General features: G+C 40.1%; 1 protein-coding gene and 1 long non-coding RNA gene across 4 annotated transcripts in view; one reads left to right on the top strand and one right to left on the bottom strand.

The window, feature by feature from the left end:
• The window catches only part of LOC135116390 (uncharacterized), a 44,683-nt gene that overhangs the window by 18,452 nt on the left and 1,348 nt on the right, over positions 1-24,883 (bottom strand). For 2 of the 3 annotated variants that reach the window (XR_010276282.1, XR_010276284.1), the window contains exon 2: positions 6,944-7,150. This is a non-coding gene — a long non-coding RNA (uncharacterized LOC135116390). The remainder of the gene's footprint in view (positions 1-6,943; positions 7,151-24,883) is intronic. The other variant, XR_010276283.1, reaches the window with a different exon arrangement.
• LOC135116385 (DBH-like monooxygenase protein 1) lies at positions 1,296-24,634 on the top strand. Its single transcript, XM_064033814.1, has 16 exons — positions 1,296-1,446; positions 6,005-6,191; positions 6,319-6,426; positions 6,538-6,687; positions 6,950-7,120; positions 8,838-8,924; positions 9,360-9,552; positions 10,353-10,454; positions 13,627-13,790; positions 14,115-14,232; positions 14,905-15,029; positions 16,002-16,147; positions 18,946-19,094; positions 20,321-20,457; positions 21,517-21,646; positions 21,944-24,634. The coding sequence occupies exons 2-16, from the start codon at positions 6,006-6,008 to the stop codon at positions 22,042-22,044; spliced, it is 2,067 nt and encodes a 688-aa protein (XP_063889884.1). The 5' UTR covers positions 1,296-1,446; position 6,005; the 3' UTR covers positions 22,045-24,634.

Genomic DNA, 24,883 nt, shown 5'->3' with positions numbered 1-24,883 from the left:
ATAGTAATTCTGAAATACTGGTTGAGAATGTCTTGTACTTATCATCACTGCAAAGGAAACGAAGATTGTGTAATGGTTGTTATTTTGCTAGCGACGTATTAGATGTGTTCTCTGTATTGATATAATTTATTAAGTAAATTTAAAAATTTACTTGACCATTTATATCCAGTAGCTAGAGAAACTGTGCAACATCTCGGTCACGACAGAAGCTACAAGAAGCCATCAGGCCTACAGTGTTTCTACCTATCATCCTCATCCATAAATTTGTCTAATCCTCTTTTAAAGCTCTGATGACTCAATGCTAACAACCTGATTACTGAAACAACTTGATAACTATCGACGGTTCCATTCCTCCCTATTTAAAATCACTGTACAAGATTTTTTTTTTTTTTTTCGTCTAAATCAATGAGCTATGAAGGAAAGATTAGCAACTGTGCCCACTAACCTAAGGACACATTGCCGGTTTTGAATGGCTCGCTCTCCCTTGCTAAAGTAATTTGTTTCTTAAGTGAATCCTATTGCTTAATATGTGGAGCACAATCACATACTTGAATAAGAGCTTTTAATCATGCAACTCAATAATATATATTTATCAATGATATATTGCCTGACATCATGCAGTCAATTAAGTCTAACCAATAAAGGGGATACAGGTACAAACTAACCAAAATACTTTAAGCGGAGTATAATGAGTTTATCAAGGACTCATCATCACCGGGGAGAAAATGAAAACAAGCAAACAAACAAACATGATAACCTGACAACGCCTGCGGAAAGTCATAATGAGAGTCCAAGGCGTTTTCAAATCAGGTGGAGGCTACAAAGAACCATGCCATCACGTGAGGACATTAGCACACAATAGACGCGAGAAACAGGACATAACTGATCGTGAAGACTCATAATATGTTATGTGCGTAGTGTTTGTAACGTGTAAACAAGAAGTGCCTGAATGAAGGTAAAGAAACAACTGATGCATATGTACAGTAAAGTAACGGAGACATTCTTTGTTCTTGCCTTTCTATTTTATTTTGTTTTATGTTTGTTACTGCTGTCCCTTACAATAACAACAACAAAAACAACAACAACCCTTTCACGTTTCAGTGCTCAAAAAATATACATAAACAAATTAATCAATCAATAAATAAATAAATAAAACTGTTATCTAACACAAGTGAACTAGCTACGAACACTTGACATGGCTCTTCAGTCTCTCCATTACATAAAGTTCCTCGTGTATAAAACAAAGCATGGCTAACACATGGCTGCTCACGACACCGATCTATTAGTTCATGTAACGTGCCAACCCGTTTGTCAAATCATGGTGACACTCAGTGACCACACATAACTAGCCCGCTGTACTCAATGTGCTTTTTAGCGAGCCGCAGCCACACAGCACAGAACTGGACAGACACGCTTGCTGGTCCCTGTTTGCAACTCCAGCTCAAGGTAAGCACGTATGAATACATCAACAAGGAAGAAATACTGTTTTTGAAAACACCTACGAAAGAAGGTAGAGGAAGATATACTAGTATATTCTATAGACGAACTATGGAACGGAAGATTAACCCTATAAAACACTCGCTTGTCCCTATCAACTCCCGCTCTGGGTAAGCACGTAGGATGGCATCAGCAAGGAAAAAATGCTTCTTTTCAAAACACTTGCAAAAGAATGTAAAGAAAGGTATACTACAGTATGTTGGAGAACTATGCAGTGGAAGATAAACCCTTGGACTGCTGCGGCTTCTCCTTGAGGGGAGGGGACGCCTTAAAAAATTACATTTTTCGACCCGGAGGTTAAAATCTAATTATTAACATCATAGTCACCCTTAAAATGTCTGGCGTTTTCTGTGAAAACCACAAGTTGATACCATCATTCCTTATATTTTTAAATCGCCTTTATTTACCATTATTAAAGGGCTTTAAATGCCCCGCGCGCCACGTGCTCGGTTACCTGGCTTAGAAACTCATAATTTTATTTATTTATTTATTTTTTATTTTTATTTTTTTTTTTGCTTGCAGTTTTATTTATTTATTTTTTTTTTAATACATGTGGAGCTTCAGTTAGCAACATCACTGATAAGCCACGAGGGACTCACAGGGAGGTTAGCCACTGCGGTCAGTCCTGCCAGACGTCAGAGTGTGTCTGTGCTCCGCTATCCATTGTCTGTGCTCCGCTATTTTTCCCCAAAGATAGATTTTCAAAGAAGGTTCTTCATAATGTGCTAGATTTTTTTTTTTTTAATTGAAGTTTGAAAAAAAATCTTATTTTTATTTCAAAATTAAATGTCTAATAAAAAAAATATATATCTTTGGGGAAGTGAAGATACATGTATGTATATTATCGACACTAAATTTTATAGCAATTGGTTAAAAAAACAAGTGAGAAGAAATTTTATTGATGTTACTTTTTTGCTTTAAAAAAAAATAAATAAATAAAAATCTACAAAACCTATCGGCTATTTTTTGCGAAAATTGGGGATTTGGTTTTGTAGGTACTAAGGTACAAACACACCAAAAATCATGAGGATCAGACAAATATGAATGTCACCTCTATGAGTAACAGGCGTCCCTTCCCCTTAAGCTTAATAAAATGGTTTAGCCTTAGTATAACATGGAAAGAGGGTCATTATCTATTAGTTTCAACCTTTTGTTGTCTTACTATATTTGTGTTCAGTGAAATTGTTTGATATTGCCCATATATATACCAAGTAACAAGTGGCATGTCATTAGCAGTCAAAAGGATAAGGAGCAAAGACGCTGGAACAGAGTAATATGGAGAGAGGAAGAAAAAAAAAAAAATAGTGGCCATTTCACACTGGTTGCGATGCTATGCAAATCCAACTCTTGCAACAAACTGGGAGTTTAGTGGGGCTTTCAAGAATGTTTTCATGGTTCTAGTGACAGCTTTACAAGGATTCTACATTATCAGTTCCTACGAAAACTTAACCAATCACTTCTGTGGTCTCTAAAAATGGTCCTTATCTAGTAATGTATTATATGACTCCATCACCAAAACATCTACAAGTATTGAGGAAAAGTCGCCACATTCCTTTTGAATTTTTTTTCTTTTTTTTCTGAGTGTCAGGTACGATTTTTCTTTCCTTGTAGACAGTGGCCAGTCTCCTAATCATGGGAAAATTACTGAACAAATAGAGAAACACTACATGTCTCGTCATTATGAACAGCAGTCCGTTACTTCCGCAGCAATTACGGAACTGTCAGATTCGGTTCTTCCATCTCCCTATGATTCACTCCAGGAGAGGAGTCAGGAGAGGAATACCGACACCTATTACTAAACTGGCAAATCTACTTGGTATCCTCTTTTCTACTCAACATTATAAGGGACAACATTAAGTGTATTTTCTTCTTAATGAACGTATTCCCCATCTGGGGAGGGGACCATAAATGTCCCTAGGTCGGACTACCCTTCTGTCGACGATCCTAAGTGTCTTGACACCCCCCTCAACTTTTTCTTCATTAACTTCTGCAACATTCACAGTCTAAGATCTAATTTTGAATCTGTAGAACACCACCTCTCCTCTTCTAAACCTCACCTTCTTTTCATCACTCACTCTCAAATTAAATTTATCTGTGCTCTATACCTCTCACCTGACTCCTCTGACTATAAGAAATTCTTTGACTACCTAACTTCCAAAGTGAGCACATTCTGACTCTCTTCCCTTTTGCAGGGATCTCCATTCTTGGAGACTTCAATGTTCACCACCAGCTTTGGCTTTCCTTTCCCTTCACTGACCATCCTGGTGAGCTAGCCTTCAACTTTGTTATCCTCCACGATCTAGAGCAATTGGTGCAACACCCTACTCGTATTCCTGACCGTCTTGGAGATACGCCCAACATTCTTGACCTTTTCCTGACATCTAATCCTGCTTATGCTGTCACCCTCTCTTCTCTGTTGGGCTCCTCCGATCACAATCTCATATCTGTATCTTGTAATATCGCTCCAATCCCTCCTCAGGATCCCCCTAAGCGAAGGTGCCTCTGGCGTTTTGCCTCTGCTAGTTCGGGAAGGTATTTTGCTGATTTTCCTTGGAATGACTACTTCTTCCGTGTCAGAGACCCGTCTTTGTGTGCTGAGCACATAACAGAGGTGATAGTGTCTGGCATGGAGGAGTACGTTCCTCACTCTTTTTCTCTACCTAAATCTTCCAAACCATGGTTCAACACAGCTTGTTCTCGTGCTATACATGATAGAGGTGGCCCACAAAAGGTACTTAAGCCTTCCATCACCAAAATCTCATGCACTTTATATTTCTGCCAGGAACCATGCCAAGTCTGTTCTCCGACTAGCCAAAAACTCATTCATTAACGGAAAGTGTCAAAATCTTTCAAGATCTAACTCCCCTCATGAATTCTGGCCTCTAACCAAGATTATCTCCAATAACTTTGCTTCTTCTTTCCCTCCTTTATTTCAATCAGATGGGACCACTGCTATCGCATCTATTTCTAAAGCTGAACTCTTCGCTCAAACCTTTGCTAAAAACTCTACCTTGGACGATTCTGGGCTTGTTCCTCCCTCTCCTACACCTGACTACTTCATGTTACCAATTAAAATTTTTCACAATGAAGTTTTCCATGCCCTCACTGGCTTCTATCCTTCTCTCTGTAACTTCATCTCAAGTTCCCTTTCTGACCGTTCTACTGCTGCTGTGGTAGATGGTCACTGTTCTTCTCCTAAATCTATTAACAGCGGTGTTCCTCAGGGTTTTGTACTGCCATCCACTCTCTTCTTATTATTCATTAATGATCTTCCAAAAGCAAACTTCTTGTCCTATCCACTCCTACGCTGATGATACCACCCTGCACTTTTCCACGTCTTTTCATAGACATCCAACCCTTCAGAAAGTAAACATTTTATGCAGGGAAGCCACAGAACGCCGGACTTCTGATCTTTCTAAAATTTCTGATTGGGGCAAAGCAAACTTAGTGTTGTTCAATGCCTCAAAAACTCAATTCCTCCATCTATCAACTCAACACAACCTCCCTCTTTTTCAATGACACTCAACTGTCCCCCTCTTCTACACTGAACATCCTCGGTCTGTCCTTTCTCTAGCTAAAACAGCTTCTATGAAGTTAGGCATTCTGAGACATCTCTGCCAGTTTTTCTCACCCCCCCCCCCCCAAGCTGCTAACTCTGTACAAAGGCCTTATCCGTCCATGTATGGAGTATGCTTTACATGTCATACCGCTCTTCTAGACAGGGTGGAATCCAATGGTTTTCGTCTCATCAACTCTTCTCCTCCAACTGACTGTCTTCAGCCTCTCTCTCATTGCCGCAATGTTGCATCTCTAGCTGTCTTCTACCGCTATTTTTTATGCTAACTGCTCTTCTGATCTTGCTAACTGCATGCCTTCCCTCCTCCCGCGGCTTCGCTGCACAAGACTCTTCTTTCTCTCACCCCTATTCTATCCACCTCTCTAATGCAAGAGTTAACCAGTATTCTCAATCATTCGTCCCTTTCTCTGGTAAACTCTGGAACTCCCTGCCTGCTTCTGTATTTCTACCTTCCTATGACTTGAATTCCTGCAAAAGGGAGGTTTTAAGATCCTTCAATTTTTGACTACCGCTTTGGACCCTTTTATGAGACTGGCATCTCAATGGGCATTTTGTTTTTTATTGGATTTTTGTTGCCCTTGGCCAGTGTCCCTCCTACATAAAAAAAAAAAAATATATATATATATATATATATATATATATATATATATATATATATATATATATATATATATATATATATATATATATATATATATATATTCTTTCTTTTTTTTTTTTTTTTTATACCATGGGGAGGTAAGTGAACAGATAATTTGCTGTATGCGCAGCTCGTGGCACGGTGCAGGGTCCTGCTCGTCACCAGGCGCTGCGTGACATGAATCGCGCCTCATTTTTAACCTGTGCGATGAGGCTGCATCGATGCCTTCCTTCAACGGTCTGATTCGGAAGCAGAATATTGGTATTTGTCATAATGTGCATATTTTCCAGAATGAAACAGAATCTTATTCTGTGGTCCACGATGGTGGTAGTGGTGGTGGCGGTAACTGCAACAGCCCAGACTTCAAAAAACCGTCTCGCCGCTGCAGACTTCCAGCACCACGCAGTGCTGGACCAGCGCGGAACATTTGTCATGATGTGGACGCCGAGGGAGGACAGCATCAGGGTGGAGGTTCAAGTGAGTGGACGATTTAGCAAAATACGTTTGTGTTGCCGGTGTGATCCGGTTTATTCTTGGGAGCAGAAAGCCTTTATAGGCAATAGAACAGCTGTGAATGGTCTCTTCCCATCTTCCTGTCTCACAGGTGGCCACCACTGGTTGGGTGGGCGTAGGGTTCTCGCCCAATGGAGGAATGCGCGGCGCAGACATCACGCTGGGATGGGTGGATTCCGAGGGGCAGCTGCACGTGCATGTACGTAGAGTCTAAAGGCAAACTGTCGTGTTCCTGAATATTTTTCTGAACAAACTGCAGGAACACAACCAACGATCAGCACATGATGGCACTGTTGCGGCTCACCCACAGGATCGCTACGCCCACGGCATGACGACGCCTGTGGTGGACATTGCTCAGGACGTGGTGGTAGAGGGCGGTTACCAGAACGACACCCACACAGTGATGCGCTTCTCCAGACCTTGGAACACCTGCGACATCAAGCACGACATGAAACTCTCGGTGTGTGACCCGCGGGAGAGAAGGGACGAGCGAATGTTTGCACCATATTCTGAAACACGGACTTTTAAGGGTGTCTTTATGGTTCAAATGGCTCTTGAGAATCCGGATAATCATCTCTGTGGCTTTTGAAAAATAGTCGTGGTGAAAGAGCAGTGTTTCAGAATACGGGCCTATGTGTAAGCAAGTGAGATCGGAAGTCGGGGAGGAAGGTAAAGAGGCGGGGGTGAGGGGAACGGCGTGTTGAGTACCACTTTACCTTCAGGACGACACAGTAAGGGTTATCTGGGCCTACGGCGAGGAAGACCCCCTTGACACGATGGACATGAAGCGCCACGTGGAGCGAGGGACCAAGAGTGTGTACCTGAGAGAACCCAGATTCACGCGCCCAGCAGTGACGGAGGACATCAAGACCTGGGACATTCGCTCACCAAACGTACGTACGCACACACTCTTCCTACACCTTCTGAAATAGGTAAATAAATAAATAAAAAAAAACTTCAATTCTTCAAATTCATCTAGAAATTAATTTTGCAGAATAAAAATTTTTATGCATAATAGACATATCTAAGGTAGTGTACACAGTAAAAGTCCCTGATATTTGTAGTAGTAGCTGTAGTAGTAGTAGTAGTAGTAGTAGTAGTAGTAGTAGTAGTAACCATAGTCATAGTCAGTCTTAATTTCGTACCAAGTACATAGCGATAAATAGATAATTCGATATAGCACAGTAATGTCATTAAAACTATAAAAAAATAAATAAATTCTAGCACCACTAGTACCATTATTAGCACCATCAAATCAATACCTGAAAGTCCAAAATTTTCTAAGTTATACCAAAGCTTGTCCGGTAAAAGGCTTATGATACTGTACCGAAAACATGCGGGCCATTAGTATACCTAATGTACATTCTTCGAACTTTACTTCGTACTTCTTATATAAAGTCTGCTTAAAACTATTAAAATAATAACCGCAAGTGAGATAAGGCACTCCTATTTGAAAATAAAATTATTTTTGTCACTAAAAAAATAAAATGCCTCCATTGTACAAGGGTAACATAATGGTTCAGTAACATGGCATGAATATCGTTAGCCAACATGACTACTTGTATGTCGTGAAACCTTACATATTTTCCTTAAAGCATCTGAATAGGCAATCACAAATGTTTTATATACTTTACTGAACTTAAGTTCCTCCACATCCCATAGTGGCAAACCATAATTTGGTAGACGGTAAGATTTAAGTAAAAACAACAGAGCATCCCTGTTCACGTGTGCAAATTTCCTGAAAAATTAATCAGACTGTGCATGGAATGAATTAAGCCTCAGTTCAACATCCTTAACATCACGTAAAAATTATGTTGAATTATGTGTCCAAGATATTTCATATGTGTCACCATCTCATATTTACCAGTGACCCCTGACACGGGCCTCCTTGAATCACTGATCACCATACATCTAATTTTATCCTTATGAAGAGTAAGCTTTAATTTTTATATTATAGATTCAAATACTGTACAAAGTTTCACTAAATTATCTTCACTATCTCCAAGTACCTTAAAAAGTTGAGGTGACAGAATTTCCACTTGTCTCAAGCTTGTAGCAATCCCATAAGAAGCACCTTTAACATTATTCCAAACTATTCTTCAATATTGATTACAAAGCTGTTGCATCAATAACAATTTTATATCAGTGGGTAGGCCTCTCTTTATTTAAAGTAGTAGTAGTAGTAGTAGTAGTAGTAGTAGTAATAGTAGTAGTAGTAGTAGTAGTAGTAGTAGTAGTAGTAGTAGTAGTAGTAGTAGTAGCAGTAGTAGTTGTTGTAATAGTTGTAGTAGTAGTAGTGGTAGTAGTAGCTGCAGTTATGATAGTAGTAGCAGCAGCAGCAGCAGCAGCAGCAGCAGCAGCAGCAGTAGCAGTAGCAGTAGTAGTAGTAGTAGTAGTAGTAGTAGCAGCAGCAGCAGCAGCAGCAGCAGCAGCAGCAGCAGCAGCAGCAGCAGCAGCAGCAGTAGTAGTAGTAGTAGTAGTAGTAGTAGTAGTAGTAGTAGCAGTAGCAGCAGCAGCAGCAGCAGCAGCAGCAGCAGCAGCAGTAGCAGAAACACCATTTTCCGATGACTAGTTTCTCCTTAAATCAAGCCTCCTACTTCACTTCTGCAGGTCAGCGTGCCCTCCCACACCGACTCTCTCTACTGGTGTAAGCTCGTCAAAGTTCCAGACTTCAGCACCAAGGTCCACGTTATCGGGGTGAGTGTTATCCGAGGTTCACTGACTCTTCAAAGCCTGAGACCGCATTCTCAAACACCAGCGTCATTTTCTTACTACTACTTTTAACAGGCTCTACTAGAAGTTATTAGAGTTTTAAAATTAGGTGTCATGATTCTAGTGATAGTCTAAATGAATGAAAAAAAAAAAAAAAACTCATGAAAAAACAATTAATAGTTTATGTGGCCACTGAAAAGTTTAGGATTCTGCATCGCCAATGGAAAAAACACTAATGAGAACCTGACTAATCATCTGTGGCCATTGAAAAGTTTAAAAAGGATTCAGCATCACTGTTAGGGAAAACACTCATGAGAACTCGACTACTCATCTCTGTAGCAATCAAAAACAGACAGTTCAGAAAGGATTCAACATCACTAATTTTAACCCCAAGCTCATTCCCTTTCTTTGCCCCAACAGTTCGAGCCACTCATCTCTCAAGAAAACCTGCCCTACGTGCACCACATCATCTTGTATTCCTGCGGTGAGACATCCCCGCACCTGGAGAAGTGGGCGCAGCATGAGGGAGTGCAGTGTTTCTCCCCCAACATGCCGCCCTCCATGGCGAACTGCAAGACCGCAGTCAGCTTGGCCTGGGCTGTAGGCAATGACGGTGAATACCTGCGTGACTGACCACGATGTGTGGGGACGGTTGTGATGCCTGGTCTAAATTTGAATTTGATGTCACAGAGTATGGAAGAAGACTTATTTTGTCGTTAAAAAAAAAAAAAATACAGACACACACTCTTATTTTGGGAATCATTATTATGTTTTATTTATATAAAGGTTTCGTTGAATTTTCTGTGCCTCTAAACATGCATCGGATGTCTACAACAGAGGGTGTGGGGATGCGGATCAAGACACGGATACCTGTTTTACAGTCGCGGATGCGGAAGTTGTTTTATTTTATTTTTCTATTTATCTATTTATTTGTTTATTTTTATTTTCATTTAAATACGAATCAGTCACTATACGTGAAGGTTGAAAGTACCGCAAGAAGGCTCATATGTATATATATATATATATATATATATATATATATATATATATATATATATATATATATATATATATATATATATATATATATATATTTAGAATAAATATAGAAGAGTACATCAATTCATGAACAGCTTCAAGGGACTTGGAGGGAAAGGTTGCTGATATGCTGAGTTAGGCGAAGATGTGAGCAGCAGCAGCAGCAATAGTAGTAGTAGTAGTAGTAGTAGTAGTAGTAGTAGTAGTAGTAGTAGTAGTAGTAGTAGTAGTAGTAGTAGTAGTTGTTGTTGTTGTTGTTGTTGTTGTTGTTGTTGTTGTTGTAGCATAACTAGCACTAATAGTTGCAACAGTAGTATTGGTGTGCGTTGTTCCAAACCGTGGCATGATGCGTAACAGCACTGGCTCACACTGCAGGGGAGATGTGGCCGGAGCACGTGGGCATCCCACTGGGGAAGGACAGCGGCCTGTATTACTACGTCATGGAGATGCACTATGACAACCCAAAGCTGACGGAAGGTAAGCGCCACCACTTCACCAAGCCCAGATTTACGGACCCTCCTCGTCTCTTCCCGAAAATAAAGTGATTAGAAATTTCTTATGTGGCGCCGCAACAACTAGGGTCATATGGCGTCGAATTATAGTATTGCATTGAAATACTAATAATGTTAAAATGAAAGGTAAAAGTAACAAAAAAAAAGATATACTTCAAAGTTCAAAGAAAAAAAAAAGTAAATAAAAATCAAAACCTATATATTAAGTGGGCTGGAGTGTTCTACTGCTTTCCATTACCGCAAACGTAACCCCTTTCACTGCTACACAAATTTCATCAACAACTTTTGGACATTAATAGTTGTGTTGCAGTCTTGAATAGTTATGTAGCTTAAAGAAAAGGCAAAAATAATTATCTATTCCTTTTTTTCTGTGCCCATGCCAACATATTCTGCAGGCTTCTGAATGTTGACAAAAAGTGATCAAAACAGTGAGAAAGAAATTTTACAGAAATTTTACCATGCAGTAGCACTCTACACTCGAGTATCCAACGATGGGATATTAAACGAAGGCTTTTTTTTTTTTTTTTTTTTTTTTTATGTAGGAAGGATACTGGCCAAGGGCAACAAAAATCTAATAAAAAAAAATGCCCACTGAAATGCCAGTCCCTAAAAGGGTCAAAGCAGTGGTCAAAAATTGGTGGATAAGTGTCCTGAAACCTCCCTCTTGAAGGAATTCAAGTCATAGGAAGGTGGAAATACAGAAGCAGGCAAGGAGTTCCAGAGTTTACCAGAGAAAGGGATGAATGATTGAGAATACTGGTTAACTCTTGCGTTAGAGAGGTGGACAGAATAGGAGTGAGAGAAAGAAGAAAGTCTTGTGCAGCGAGGCCGCGGAAGGAGGGGAGGCATGCAGTTAGCAAGATCAGAAGAGCAGTTACCATGAAAATAGCGGTAGAAGACAGCTAGAGATGCAACATTGCGGCGGTGAGAGAGAGGCTGAAGACAGTCAGTTAGAGGAGAGGAGTTGATGAGACGAAAAGCTTTTGATTCCACCCTGTCTAGAACAGCAGTATGAGTGGAACCCCCCCAGACATGTGAAGCATACTCCATACATGGACGGATAAGGCCCTTGTACAGAGTTAGCAGCTGGGGGGGTGAGAAAAACTGGCGGAGACGTCTCAGAACACCTAACTTCATAGAAGCTGTTTTAGCTAGAGATGAGATGTGAAGTTTCCAGTTCAGATTATAAGTAAAGGACAGACCGAGGATGTTCAGTGTAGAAGAGGGGGACAGTTGAGTGTCATTGAAGAAGAGGGGATAGTTGTCTGGAAGATTGTGTCGAGTTGATAGATGGAGGAATTGAGTTTTTGAGGCATTGAACAATACCAAGTTTGCTCTGCCCCAATCAGAAATTTTAGAAAGATCAGAAGTCAGGCGTTCTGTGGCTTCCCTGCGTGATATGTTTACCTCCTGAAGGGTTGGACGTCTATGAAAAGACGTGGAAAAGTGCAGGGTGGTATCATCAGCATAGGAGTGGATAGGACAAGAAGTTTGGTTTAGAAGATCATTAATGAATAATAAGAAGAGAGTGGGTGACAGGACAGAACCCTGAGGAACACCACTGTTAATAGATTTAGGAGAAGAACAGTGACCGTCTACCACAGCAGCAATAGAACGGTCAGAAAGGAAACTTGAGATGAAGTTACAGAGAGAAGGATAGATACCGTAGGAGGGTAGTTTGGAAATCAAAGCTTTGTGCCAGACTCTATCAAAGGCTTTTGATATGTCCAAGGCAACAGCAAAAGTTTCACCAAAGTCTCTAAAAGAGGATGACCAAGACTCTGTAAGGAAAGCCAGAAGATCACCAGTAGAGCGGCCTTGACGGAACCCATACTGGCGATCAGATAGAAGGTTGTGAAGTGATAGATGTTTAAGAATCTTCCTGTTGAGGATAGATTCAAAAACTTTAGATAAGCAGGAAATTAAAGCAATAGGACGGTAGTTTGAGGGATTAGAGCGGTCACCCTTTTTAGGAACAGGTTGAATGTAGGCAAACTTCCAGCAAGAAGGAAAGGTAGATGTTGACAGACAGAGCTGAAAGAGTTTGACTAGGCAAGGTGCAAGCACGGAGGCACAGTTTCGGAGAACAATAGGAGGGACCCCATCAGGTCCATAAGCCTTCCGAGGGTTTAGGCCAGCGAGGGCATGGAAAACATCATTACGAAGAATTTTAATACGAGGCATGAAGTAGTCAGAGGGTGGAGGAGAGGGAGGAACAAGCCCAGAATCGTCCAAGGTAGAGTTTTTAGCAAAGGTTTGAGCAAAGAGTTCAGCTTTAGAAATAGATGTGATAGCAGTGGTGCCATCTGGTTGAAGTAGAGGAGGGAAAGAAGAAGAAGCAAAGTTATTGGAGATATTTTTGGCTAGATGCCAGAAATCACGAGGGGAGTTAGATCTTGAAAGGTTTTGACATTTTCTGTTAATGAAGGAGTTTTTGGCTAGTTGGAGAACAGACTTGGCATGGTTCCGGGCAGAAATATAAAGTGCATGAGATTCTGGTGAAGGAAGGCTTAAGTACCTTTTGTGGGCCACCTCTCTATCATGTATAGCACGAGAACAAGCTGTGTTAAACCAAGGTTTAGAAGGTTTAGGACGAGAAAAAGAGTGAGGAATGTACGCCTCCATGCCAGACACTATCACCTCTGTTATGCGCTCAGCACATAAAGACGGGTCTCTGACATGGAAGCAGTAGTCATTCCAAGGAAAATCAGCAAAATACCGCCTCAGGTCCCCCCAACTAGCAGAGGCAAAACGCCAGAGGCACCTTCGCTTAGGGGGATCCTGAGGAGGGATTGGAGTGATAGGACAAGATAAAGATATGAGATTGTGATCGGAGGAGCCCAACGGAGAAGAAAGGGTGACAGCATAAGCAGAAGGATTAGAGGTCAGGAAAAGGTCAAGAATGTTGGGCGTATCTCCAAGACGGTCAGGAATACAAGTAGGGTGTTGCACAGTAATCTTTCAGCAAATGTCTATATAATTTTAGTACCGCATTAGCAAACTGCCCCCGAGTATCCAATGGTAGGACATTAAACGAAGATTAATAAAGGCTAATATATCGGAAATCCTATACTATGGTTGACAGGGCAATCTTACCAATGTCTTTATAACAAAAATCATAATACCATTCTTGCCAGGCATTGTGGACAATTCTGGTCTCCGCCTCTTCTACACGGAGAAGCTGAGGAAATATGACGCAGGAATCATGAGCGTTGGCCACAGCGTCACGCCGTACATGATCGTTCCCCCAAAACACACCTGGAAGACTGTCGGCCACTGCTCGGGTCATTGCACCAACATAGTAAGGCTTTTTTTTTTTTCTTTTTTTCTTTTATTAAGTCTTTTTTATGTCATATACTCTATGTTGTGGCAAGAATGTTAAATTGCAAACACGTATGGTAGTTTTTTCTCTCTCTCTCTCTCTCTCTCTCTCTCTCTCTCTCTCTCTCTCTCTCTCTCTCTCTCTCTCTCTCTCAAACCTCTATGTGAATGTGAGTAAAGATTTATAAAATATGCTGACGGGGATGTTGAATAATCGCACACCTTTAATACAAATGCTTTGTCGTGTGTGTGTAAACTGTCCTAAGATTTCTCAACACGCGCTCCTTTTCTCCCGGCGTGACAGGCCTTCCCCTCAGAAGGCATCAAGGTGTTCCAGTTGTTTCTCCACGCGCACCTCCTCGGCCGTGGACTGACTGTGCGACATATCCGTGACGGCAGAGAACTTCCTGTTATCTCCCAGGGTCAGTGTGTGTGTGTGTGTGTGTGTGTGTGTGTGTGTGTGTGTGTGTGTGTGTGTGTGTGTGTGTGTGTGTGTGTGTGTGTGTGTGTGTGTGTGTGTGTGTGTGTGTGTACTATTTACTCATACGAGTAAATACTGATGATTTGATACAAGGCAGCATCAGTCTAATATTGCAGCCAACTCTTTTCCGCCACGTGTGTTGCAGCCTCCACGCTTCATTCTCCAGGGCAGCATATCATCCCAGAGGCAAGACAGGCACGTGATCAATCAATATGTGACGAGACAGTCTAGATGCAATGGATAATTTATGGCACTCAAAGAAAATACACAAGAAGGCTGAGCTGTCAGTGACAGCCAAGTCTTTTGCACACACACACACACACACACACACACAGGAGGCAAGGTTGCTTCTTTGTCTTCTGAAAGTGTGGTGTAAATCGCAAATTTTATATCATAGAAAGTTACAGCTTTGAACTTTTTAATCATTAACTAAATTCCTGAGGCTTCATGCAGGTCACAGATCACACCCTACCTATCCTTAGGCAGACGCCAAGCAGACGACACAATCACAGAGAAGGCAACCCAAGCAACAACATGTGAAGTCACCCAAACCCTCCCAAGGTTACAGCCACGCTACCTCATGCTTCTGCTACACCCCCTTCCTCCCCTACAGATCTGAACTATGACTTCAACTACCAGCAAGGGCGCAGATTGCCACAGGAGGTGACGGTGCTACCCGGGGACTCCTTCATCTTGGAGTGTCAATACGACGCCAGACACAAAACGGTGCCAACCTTCGTTAGTATTCCTGGTTTTCATTCTTAAACTTAAAGACAATAAGCTTGGGAAATTTTACTCCATACTTTCACTCAATAATTCCAAGAAGTTTTATTTAATATTTCTCTGCCTTTACCTGACTGGTAATGATAACGCCAATACAATTAACGTGTTACCAACAAAACATCACGTCCATCAGGAAATTATCACACCTCAAGCTCTCACAAATGTATTTTGCAAAACTATTACAAGGATGATTTGACCTGTTAAGACTGGATGCAATGATCAAATTGTATGGGAAAGTTCACACAAATGTGTATGAGTTTCAAATCACTTCAGGTAGTCAACTAGAAACACACACTCAACGCCCGGATAGCATTACTGACACCCAAGTGAGAGAGAGAGAGAGAGAGAGAGGAGAGAGAGAGAGAGAGAGAGAGAGAGAGAGAGAGAGAGAGAGAGAGAGAGAGAGAGAGAGAGAGAGAGAGAGAGAGAGAGAGAGAGAGAGAGAGAGAGAGAGAGAGAGAGAGAGAGAGAGAGAGAGAGAGAGAGAGAGAGAGAGAGAGAGAGAGAGAGAGAGAGAGAGAGAGAGAGAGAGAGAGAGAGAGAGAGAGAGAGAGAGAGAGAGAGAGAGAGAGAGAGAGACTTAATGGTCATCCCAATAATGATCGACATGTAAGAATACGAAAACACACACACACATACACACACACACACAGAGGAGTCAGCACCATCACCTGACAATGTACTATGTTCTGAAACACCTGCACCACACCTACACTATATTCAAATGACTAATTGAAGTTACATAAGGTTTTAAAGGTGTTATTTCCTGTGGTTCTAGTGATAGATTTACGAAATTTCTACACATTAACAGAAAAAAAATCTTGAGAATCCGGCTAATCATCTCTATGATGTTGTGTGGAGAGAGCAAAGCGTTTGGGAATCCCGGCCAATATCACAGAACATCATAACCACTAATGGACATTCCAGGGCGGCGAGGGCACCCAGGAGGAGATGTGCCTGGCCTTCCTCATGTACTACCCTAAGATATCCATGTCATGGTGCCATTCCTTCCCCAAACTGGAGAACATATATCGCCCGCTGGGAGTGAAGAGCATTGCCACACAGAATACAAGGTATGTACTGCCATTCAAAAAAATTTACTGACCGACTCTTGGCAGCGAATGCCCCCTTCAACACTCACTTGTTCTTCATATGGGATTTACTTATCAGCAGGAAGAAATATTCCATCAGGGAAGAAGGATGGTGGGGGGAGGGATTAAGGAAAGAAAGAGATAGTAGACACCTGGCAAAACAGCAATTACTCTCAGGGAAGTCTCACAAACACTGGACCATGTGGTGCTGTAACCTCTCTGAACGTTTTCAAACAACACTAGGCGCAGTCACAGCCTACCCTCTAAGACAACTCTCTTCCTTCACACAACTCTACATGCACCTAATACACGCACACTCACTAAAAATTCAGAATGTATTAATAGCTTTGGTTAATAATTTTGACTAAATCTAAGACAACTCTCTTCCTTCAGTCAACTCTACATGCACCTAATAAACACACACTCACTAAAAATTCAGAATGTATTAATAGCTTTGGTTAATAATTTTGATTCTTTTCCTTTGGGGGACTGGCACGTCAGTGAGCCTGTTTGATATAAATTGTGTTGCCCTTGGCCAGTGCCCGTCTTAAAAAAAAAAATGCTGCTGCTTCTTCCTCTAATGCTGCTGCTGCTTCTTCCTCCTCCGACGATGCTGATCTTCCTCCTCTGATGCTGCTTCTTCCTCTGCCAGCTGCTGATTCTTCTTCTTCTTCTTCTTCTTCTTCCTCTGACTCTTCTTCTTCCTCTGATGCTTCTTCTTCCTCTACTGATGTTCGTTTTTCTTCTGCTGATGACACTTCTGCTGCATCTTCATCTTCCTCTGATGGTGGTGCTGCTTCTTCTTCCTCTGATGGTGGTGCTGTTGCTTCTTCCTCTGATGGTGGTGCTGCTTTTTCTTCCTCTAATGGTGGTGCTGCTTCTTCTTCTTCTCTGATGGTGGTGCTTCTTCTTCCTCTGATGGTGGTGCTGCTTCTTCTTCTCTGATGGTGGTGCTGCTTCTTCCTCTGATGATGGTGCTGCTTCTTCTTCTTCTCTGATGGTGGTGCTGCTTCTTCTTCCTCTGATGGTGGTGCTGCTTCTTCTTCCTCTGATGGTGGTGCTGCTTCTTCTTCCTCTGATGGTGGTGCTGTTGCTTCTTCCTCTGATGGTGGTGCTGCTTTTTCTTCCTCTGACGGTGGTGCTGCTTCTTCTTCCTCTGATGGTGGTGCTGCTTCTTCTTCCTCTGATGGTGGTGCTGCTTCTTCCTCTGATGGTGGTGCTGCTTCTTCTTCCTCTGACGGTGGTGCTGCTTCTTCTTCCTCTGATGGTGGTGCTGCTTCTTCTTCCTCTGATGGTGGTGCTGCTTCTTCCTCTGATGGTGGTGCTGCTTCTTCTTCTTCTTCCTCTGATAGTGGTGCTGCTTCTTCTTCATCTGATGGTGGTGCTGCTTCTTCTTCCTTCTTCCTCTGATGGTGGCGCTACTTCTTCTTCCTCTGATGGCAGTGCTGCTTCTTCTTCCTCTGATGGTGGTGCTGCTTCTTCTTCCTCTGATGGTGGTGCTGCTTCTTCTTCTTCCTCTGATGGTGGTGCTGTTGCTTCTTCCTCTGATGGCAGTAGTGGTGCTGCTTCTTCCTCTGATGGTGGTGGTGCTGCTGCTTCTTCCTCTGATGACGGTGGTGCTGCTGCTTCTTACTCTGATGGTGGTGGTGGTGATGCTGCTTCTTCTTCTTCTTTTGATGGTCGTGGTCTTGCCTCTTCTTCCTTCGATGGTGGTATGCTGTTGCTGCTTCTTCCTCCTTACCCTGGCAACTACATGAAACACCAAACTGACCCTATCTTATCCTATTCTTTTCTTAACCTGCTTGAGTCAGTTAGTTTAGTGATCCTTGTAGTTCCTTGGGTGGGACAAGAGTTGAGGAGGATAGGAATGTGTTTCTCACCTCCCCTGCTCCCCTGGGCAGCCCCCTCACCATAATGTGTGATTTATAGGCAGACATGATAATGGAGTGGATGGTCTTTGAAGATTTTTTACAAGTTCCGAGTGCACCCCCCCCCCCATTCATGGGTTCAAACAAGCACACAAGAATTTCATTCCAAAAATTACTCAGTGAAACACTTTATCAACTTGTATTGTATGATGTGAGGCTGCAGGATGAGTAGACCACAAAGTTAATAAACAGGTAGTGAAATTGTATAAGTTAATAAGATATCAGCTATTCATTCAAAGTGGAACAATCAAGAAGATGCAAGACAAACCAAAAAAGCAGGACATTTTATCATAAGCAGGGCAGATGTTCCAAAAGTGGGACTGGTCAGTTACAGAACCACGTCTGTCGAAATACTCTCAGCACGCCACACACTCTGATACATATTTCTTCTTTTGTAATACTTATAACAATTTTCAATGTACTAAGACTTAGCTAACATTAATCCTAATACCAGATACTGCAATGTTTTCTTGATTTCCAGAATCCTTCACTTTTTTTGTCACCCTTCAATTACTTGTGAAAAAAATTTTTTTATTACCCTCAGGGTGTAATTTACCCGCAGTTTGAGAACCACGGGGCTACATGAACACACAATCAGCTGACTTAAAAGACAAAAAAAAAATTTCACAACCAACTGACAATGTATACAGTAATTTTCTTTTCTTTTCTCTTCTAACATGAAGTGTTAGCCAATTTAACTTTTGGAGCATGTCTCTATCTAATGAACTCCTGTAAGTTCCATGAAGATCAGAAAATGAAACCTGTATCTACTGACTTATTTATTCATTTTTGGTCTTTGTGATGTCATATTAAACACTTCTCATTTTTTAGTGTGGTTATGATTTGTAACAGCTCTACAAGATTACGTTCAATGCTGAACACTGCTGAGGAGCGAGAAGAGGAGCTGATTGAGGCACTGCTGGTGAAGAAGGAGACGCCAGCCGTGACAGAGCTTGACCTGGCAGCACGCTTCAAGAATGTGGCCGTGATGGAGCCTGCCTGTAAGTGTGCTGGCGGTGGCATCTGTGTGGCACTGGTTCAGGTAATGGCAGGGTTACTTTAATCATGAGCATCACCAGCAGCATCACTCCATGCCACCACTATTCAAGAGCCTTTCACATGATACTGCAGGCAATGTGACACAGGATACTTTGCTGGGACCTCCATGTCAGTACAGTCATGCAGTGACTAGAACAACTCATATGGCAGAGCATAATTCTTTTTGTAATCCTTAAGCCTTTTTTTTTTACTAACTTATTCATGAATTCCATCATTTTATTATTCTTATCCCTCAAGGACATCACTTTTTTTTGGTTTAAAATCAGTTTCCTTGTTTTTTTCTTTCACTAAGCAAAATTCTTCCACTATGTATATATTTAATTTCTTCAGCTTTTTCACAAATTTGTTCCTGAATTTTATCATTTTATCATTTTTACTCTTTAAGGACATTACTTTTCTGTTACCTTAAAATTAACTGTTGTTGCTTTTTTATTTGTTACTCTCCTTCACTAAGCAAAATTTCTTCACAATCTTCATATTTCAAGGCATTTTGTCAACTCAGCTTTTTTTTTTATAAATAAATATCAGTTTGTCTTCTACAATTACCTCATCTTTTATACCATTAATTTCCTAATTTCTTCCACTATTCATAAAGATCAACCACTCATTTAAAGCATTTTCTCTCCTATATTAAGCTATTTTTCTACTTACTGTTAAGCTATTATTCTACTTATAGTTCATTATTCATCCTCTCATGTGGACTTGTGTATTGGAGAACTAACACTGTCCTTGTTTTATATGAGACTGTGCAGTCATGGTCAAAAGTTAACTAACCTACATTTACTTCCACTGTATTTCATCTCATCCTTCAGGCTTAAGTCCTTTATCTGTTAATAATTCACCAATGGTCTAGTTTTGTAAGGAGAGTGTCAGCAGATCAGAAAACTTAAGATAGAAAGATAATGCAAAACACAGTAACCTTCTGCATTTACTTCAACTATGTTTCACCTCTTCCTTTATTCTTCTGATCTGTTCATGATCCACTAATATCAATTTTTGTAAGACCACCAGCAAATCAGAAAATTTCAGATAGCAAGAAAATGCAAAACACATTGGAAGTTAGTATAGAAGGTTACATGAATTTTGATCCCAAGTGCACATTCTGAAAGAAAGGACACTGAGGCAGGGCCCAGTCAGATAACCATCCATCTTTCTGTCCCTCTCACAGCACTGAAGAGCAAGACTTTGTATGACATTCTTTTTGATGAGGAGACATGGAAGGATGAGAAGATAAAGGAACTACAAAAACAGATAGAATTTAGTCCCCACCATGCATTTTGTAGACCTGTGGCTGGAAACAAAATAGTAAGATCTGAGTTTTTTTTTTTTCTAATATTGCTGAATGCTTTCATAAAATACCTATCATTGCCTTGTAACATCATAATCAGAGACACTTGTTATGCTCCATCACCCAAAAGAACTGCATAGTAATCTTCCAAAAGAACTGTATGGTAATCTTACCACCTGAGGACAAACAAATATTGCAACACTGTAACTGAGCAATGCTCTCATATGCTGATTGGTTGAAATACTCACTTTTATTTATTTATTTATTTGTCTGGCAGGGCTAAGAGTGTCTTTTTTTTTCCATGTAAGAGGGCCACTGGATAAGGGCAACAAAAAGTTTTAACTAAAAAAAAAAAAGTCCACTTAATGCCAGTCCCCAAGAGATGTCAGGGAGAAAAAAAAAAAAAAAAAAAAAAAACAGGATAAAGGTCTTGAAACCTCGCTCTTGAAAGAGTTCAAGTCATATGAAGAAGGAAATACAGATGCGGGCAGGGAGCTCCAGAATGATGTATGAGTGTGTGGTGCTCTGTCTGGTATATACATAGACAGATTTATCTATTCATTTTTTCTTTTTTTTAAATGTATTCTGACTAAACTCTTAGTTATTTGTAATATATATACCTGATCACTTCTATGTGTACAATTCTGTATCTTTTAAGTAAATAAAAGTTTTGCTAGGCATATAGTTAGTTCGCCAAATATTCAACAGGCTAGAATGAGTCGGACAATCAGTGAGTGAGAGAATCACCCCACTGGCAGCATTACCATTTTTATGTATCCTCAGGTAGTAAAATTACTATACCAGACTTGAGTTGATAAAGTACAGCACCAAACAGCAAAATCATAATCCTGCAATACTGCATCAACTTACCTACTGATACACACCATGCCATCATTATCATCCAGCATATATGGTGTGATGGAGTTAAGTGCCATTCAAGTCACCATCCTGCAATACTGCATCAACTTGCCCACTGTTGCACACCACAGCATCATCATCATGCAGTAAATACATCCCAGAAAATGTCATTACATATTTGAGAAATTAATTTGTTAGATCAAAACACTTCCTTGCAGACACACATCCACAAGTACCCGCACTTCACCACCATCAAGACACTGGATGACGAGTGTTTGGCCACCCACGTCTCTCCAGATCACCTGCCCCCATATCAAGATGAGTCACACAGCACACAAAAACACACAAGTAAGCAGATGAATACACATATATGTGGATACAGATATGAGTGACCACATAAAAAAAATGATGGAAATGAGTTTGGCATATATATACAGTACTGTTTAATTCTAATAGTCATATTAGTAATTGATACATAAGAATGATGAGAGGGTGTTAAGTTGGAATCACAGTAAGCAAAAGGAGACACAGGAAACAGAGCCAGGTAGAGACAAATGATCCAGTGTGGTGATCTGTGACAAGAGAAAGAAAATGCTAGACAAAATCTGACAAGCATAAATAGATAATGTCTCTGAACTTTTCCAGTCACAGAGAATGGAGGTCCTGCCAGCCCTGCCGTGCAGCTGGCTGTCACCCTGCCCTCCCTCCTCAGCCCACTGGTCCTCCTGATCCTCTACTACCAGTGATGGAAAGATTCACAGGGAGAGAGAATATGCATAGCTAACAGAAAGTGTTCTTCAGAATCCATGCAAAACAGAAATAACTGCATATGTTCCATTAATAATAATAATAATAATAATAATAATAATAATAATAATAATAATAATAATAATAATAATAATAATAATAATAATAACAATAATAATGATAATGATCATGATGATGATAATAATAATAATGTCTTTATTTCAACCAATAGCCATAGAGCATATACAGAGATATTAAAGAATCTAAAATAATATTATATATATATATATATATATATATATATATATATATATATATATATATATATATATATATATATATATATATATATATATATATATATATATATATATATATATATATAACAAAACTGGTGAACTTAATTCATTAATGAATAGTTTACAGTAAGGGTTCCAGACCCACTTATTATCATCACTCATTATCATCATATGTAACTGTGTTCAAACCATTATCACTCAATACAGAGTTATAATTATCACAATATTTTCACACCTTGCACTGTATGTTTCCATCATTCAAGATGCTTGTATTGTTAGTTTAGCAATACAATGGACAAAATGTACTATTATTAATTTAAATATAATACAACTGAAAAATGGATTGGCCAATACATAATTTTTAAATACTTACATTTTTTTCTTTTCTTTTCTAAAGGTACTGGTTATTGAATCTAAATATAATGCAACTGAAAAATGGATTGATCAATGCATCATTTCTAATTATTTACATTTTCTTTCTTTCTTTTCTCATTCAGTAATACTTATGTGATCAAAATTGCTAATGATGAACACTACCAAAGTTCATTGCTTTTACTCTCAGTTGTGAACTCAGTAACAAATTTAACTAAATTTATGGACAAGAATGAAAGGTGGAAAGTGATAGGTACATACTATGTTTCATATAGAGACTGCCACATGTAGGCCTAATGGCTTCTTGCAGCTTCCCTTTTCTTATGTTCTTATTCATTTCTTACATACATATTAACAATAGTATGAACATTTAACAGCATTACAGCACTAACGTCACATGAAAAGGACTGCTCTATAACTATTACAGTCTGCTCACACAAACAGGATATGCTTCTTCATTAACTTCTGCAACATTCATGGTCTAAGATCTAATTTTCAATCTTCTAAACCTTATCATCTTTTCCTCACTGAAATTCAGGTGTCTGAGGCAACTGACAGTAGCCCCTTTTTTGTTCCCTCCTATTTTCTCTATCCTCATTTTCGATTCAAAGCTGGATGTTGTGTTTATGTGCTTATGTGTTATGACTTAACCTACCCTTGTGCCCATGCTCTTGAATCTTCCGAGTTTTCCACCATCTGGCTATGACTACAGAGTCACTCTCAAACTAAATTTATCTGTGCTCTATACTTCTCACCTAACTCCTCTGACTGTAAGAAATTCTTTGACTACCTAACTTCCAAAGTGGAGCACATTCTGACTCTCTTCCCTTTTGCAGAGATCTCCATTCTTGGAGACTTCAATGTTCACCACCTGCTTTGGCTTTTCTCTCCCTTCACTGACCATCTTGGTGAACTAGCCTTCAACTCTGCTATCCTCCACGACCTAGAGCAACTGGTGCAACACCCTACTCATATTCCTGACCATCCTGGAGATACGCCCAACATTCTTGACCTTTTCCTGACCTCTAATCCTTCTGCTTATGCTGTCACCCTCTCTTCTCCATTGGGCTCCTCCGACCACAATCTCATATCTGTATCTTGTCCTATCGCTCCAATCCCTCCTCAGGATCACTCCTAAGTGAAAGTTTTTTGCCTCTGCTAGTTGGGGGGGACCTGAGGAGGAATTTTGCTGATTTTCCTCAGAATGACTACTGCTTCCGTGTCAGAGACTCATCTTTGTGTGCTGGGCGCATAACAGAGGTGATTGTGTCTGGCATGGAGGCGTACATTCCTCACTCTTTTTCTCGACCTAAATCTTCCAAACCTTGGTTTAACACAGCTTGTTCTCGTGCTATATATGATAGAGAGGTGGCCCACAAAAGGTACTTGAACCTTCCATCACCATAATCTCATGCACTTTACATTTCTGCCCGGAATCATGCCAAGTCTGTTCTCCAACTAGCCAAAAACTCATTCATTAACAGAAAGTGTCAAAATCTTTCAAGATTTAACTCCCCTTGTGACTTCTGGCATCTAGCCAAAAATATCTTCTGATCTTGCTAACTGCATGCCTCCCCTCCTCCCGTGGCCTTGCTGCACAAGACTTTCTTCTTTCTCTCACCCCTCTTCTGTCCACCTCTCTAATGCAAGAGTTAACCAGTATTATCAATCATTCATCCCTTTCTCTGGTAAACTTATTTTTCTTGCAGTATTGATTCATCAGTATTACTGATACTTTTGGTTCCAAACTAGTGATAATCGATAATTTTAGTTTTTGGAACATGAGCATGTTGAAGTTTTAAATTTTCAAAATTGGATGTAATTATTTAACTTAAAATAGTATTTTTCATTAGTGAAGGATAAACACTGAATTTGAAGTTTCCTATAAAATAAAGATAAAAATAAAGATTTGGATTTATCAAGTTTTTTTATTCAAAATATCAATATTGTTATTGCCAGTATTGGAATTTTGGATTTATCAATTTATTGGTTATCAGGCAATAAATTTACAGCCTTATCAATTACTGGTCATCACCGATAAAGTTATCATTATCTGTTTATCTGTTATTGTGATAAATTTTTTTGTTATCGTATCCAGCTATGCTTTTAACAATGCACATTCTCAGCATAATGTTAATATTCCTAACATTAAAGAATTTCAAGCTAA

The sequence above is a fragment of the Scylla paramamosain genome, chromosome 31 (assembly GCF_035594125.1).
Source record: "Scylla paramamosain isolate STU-SP2022 chromosome 31, ASM3559412v1, whole genome shotgun sequence".
Classification (NCBI taxonomy): Eukaryota; Metazoa; Arthropoda; class Malacostraca; order Decapoda; family Portunidae; genus Scylla; species Scylla paramamosain.
Note: the sequence above shows the minus strand (reverse complement) of the source record. Positions and strands in the feature narration are given on the sequence as shown.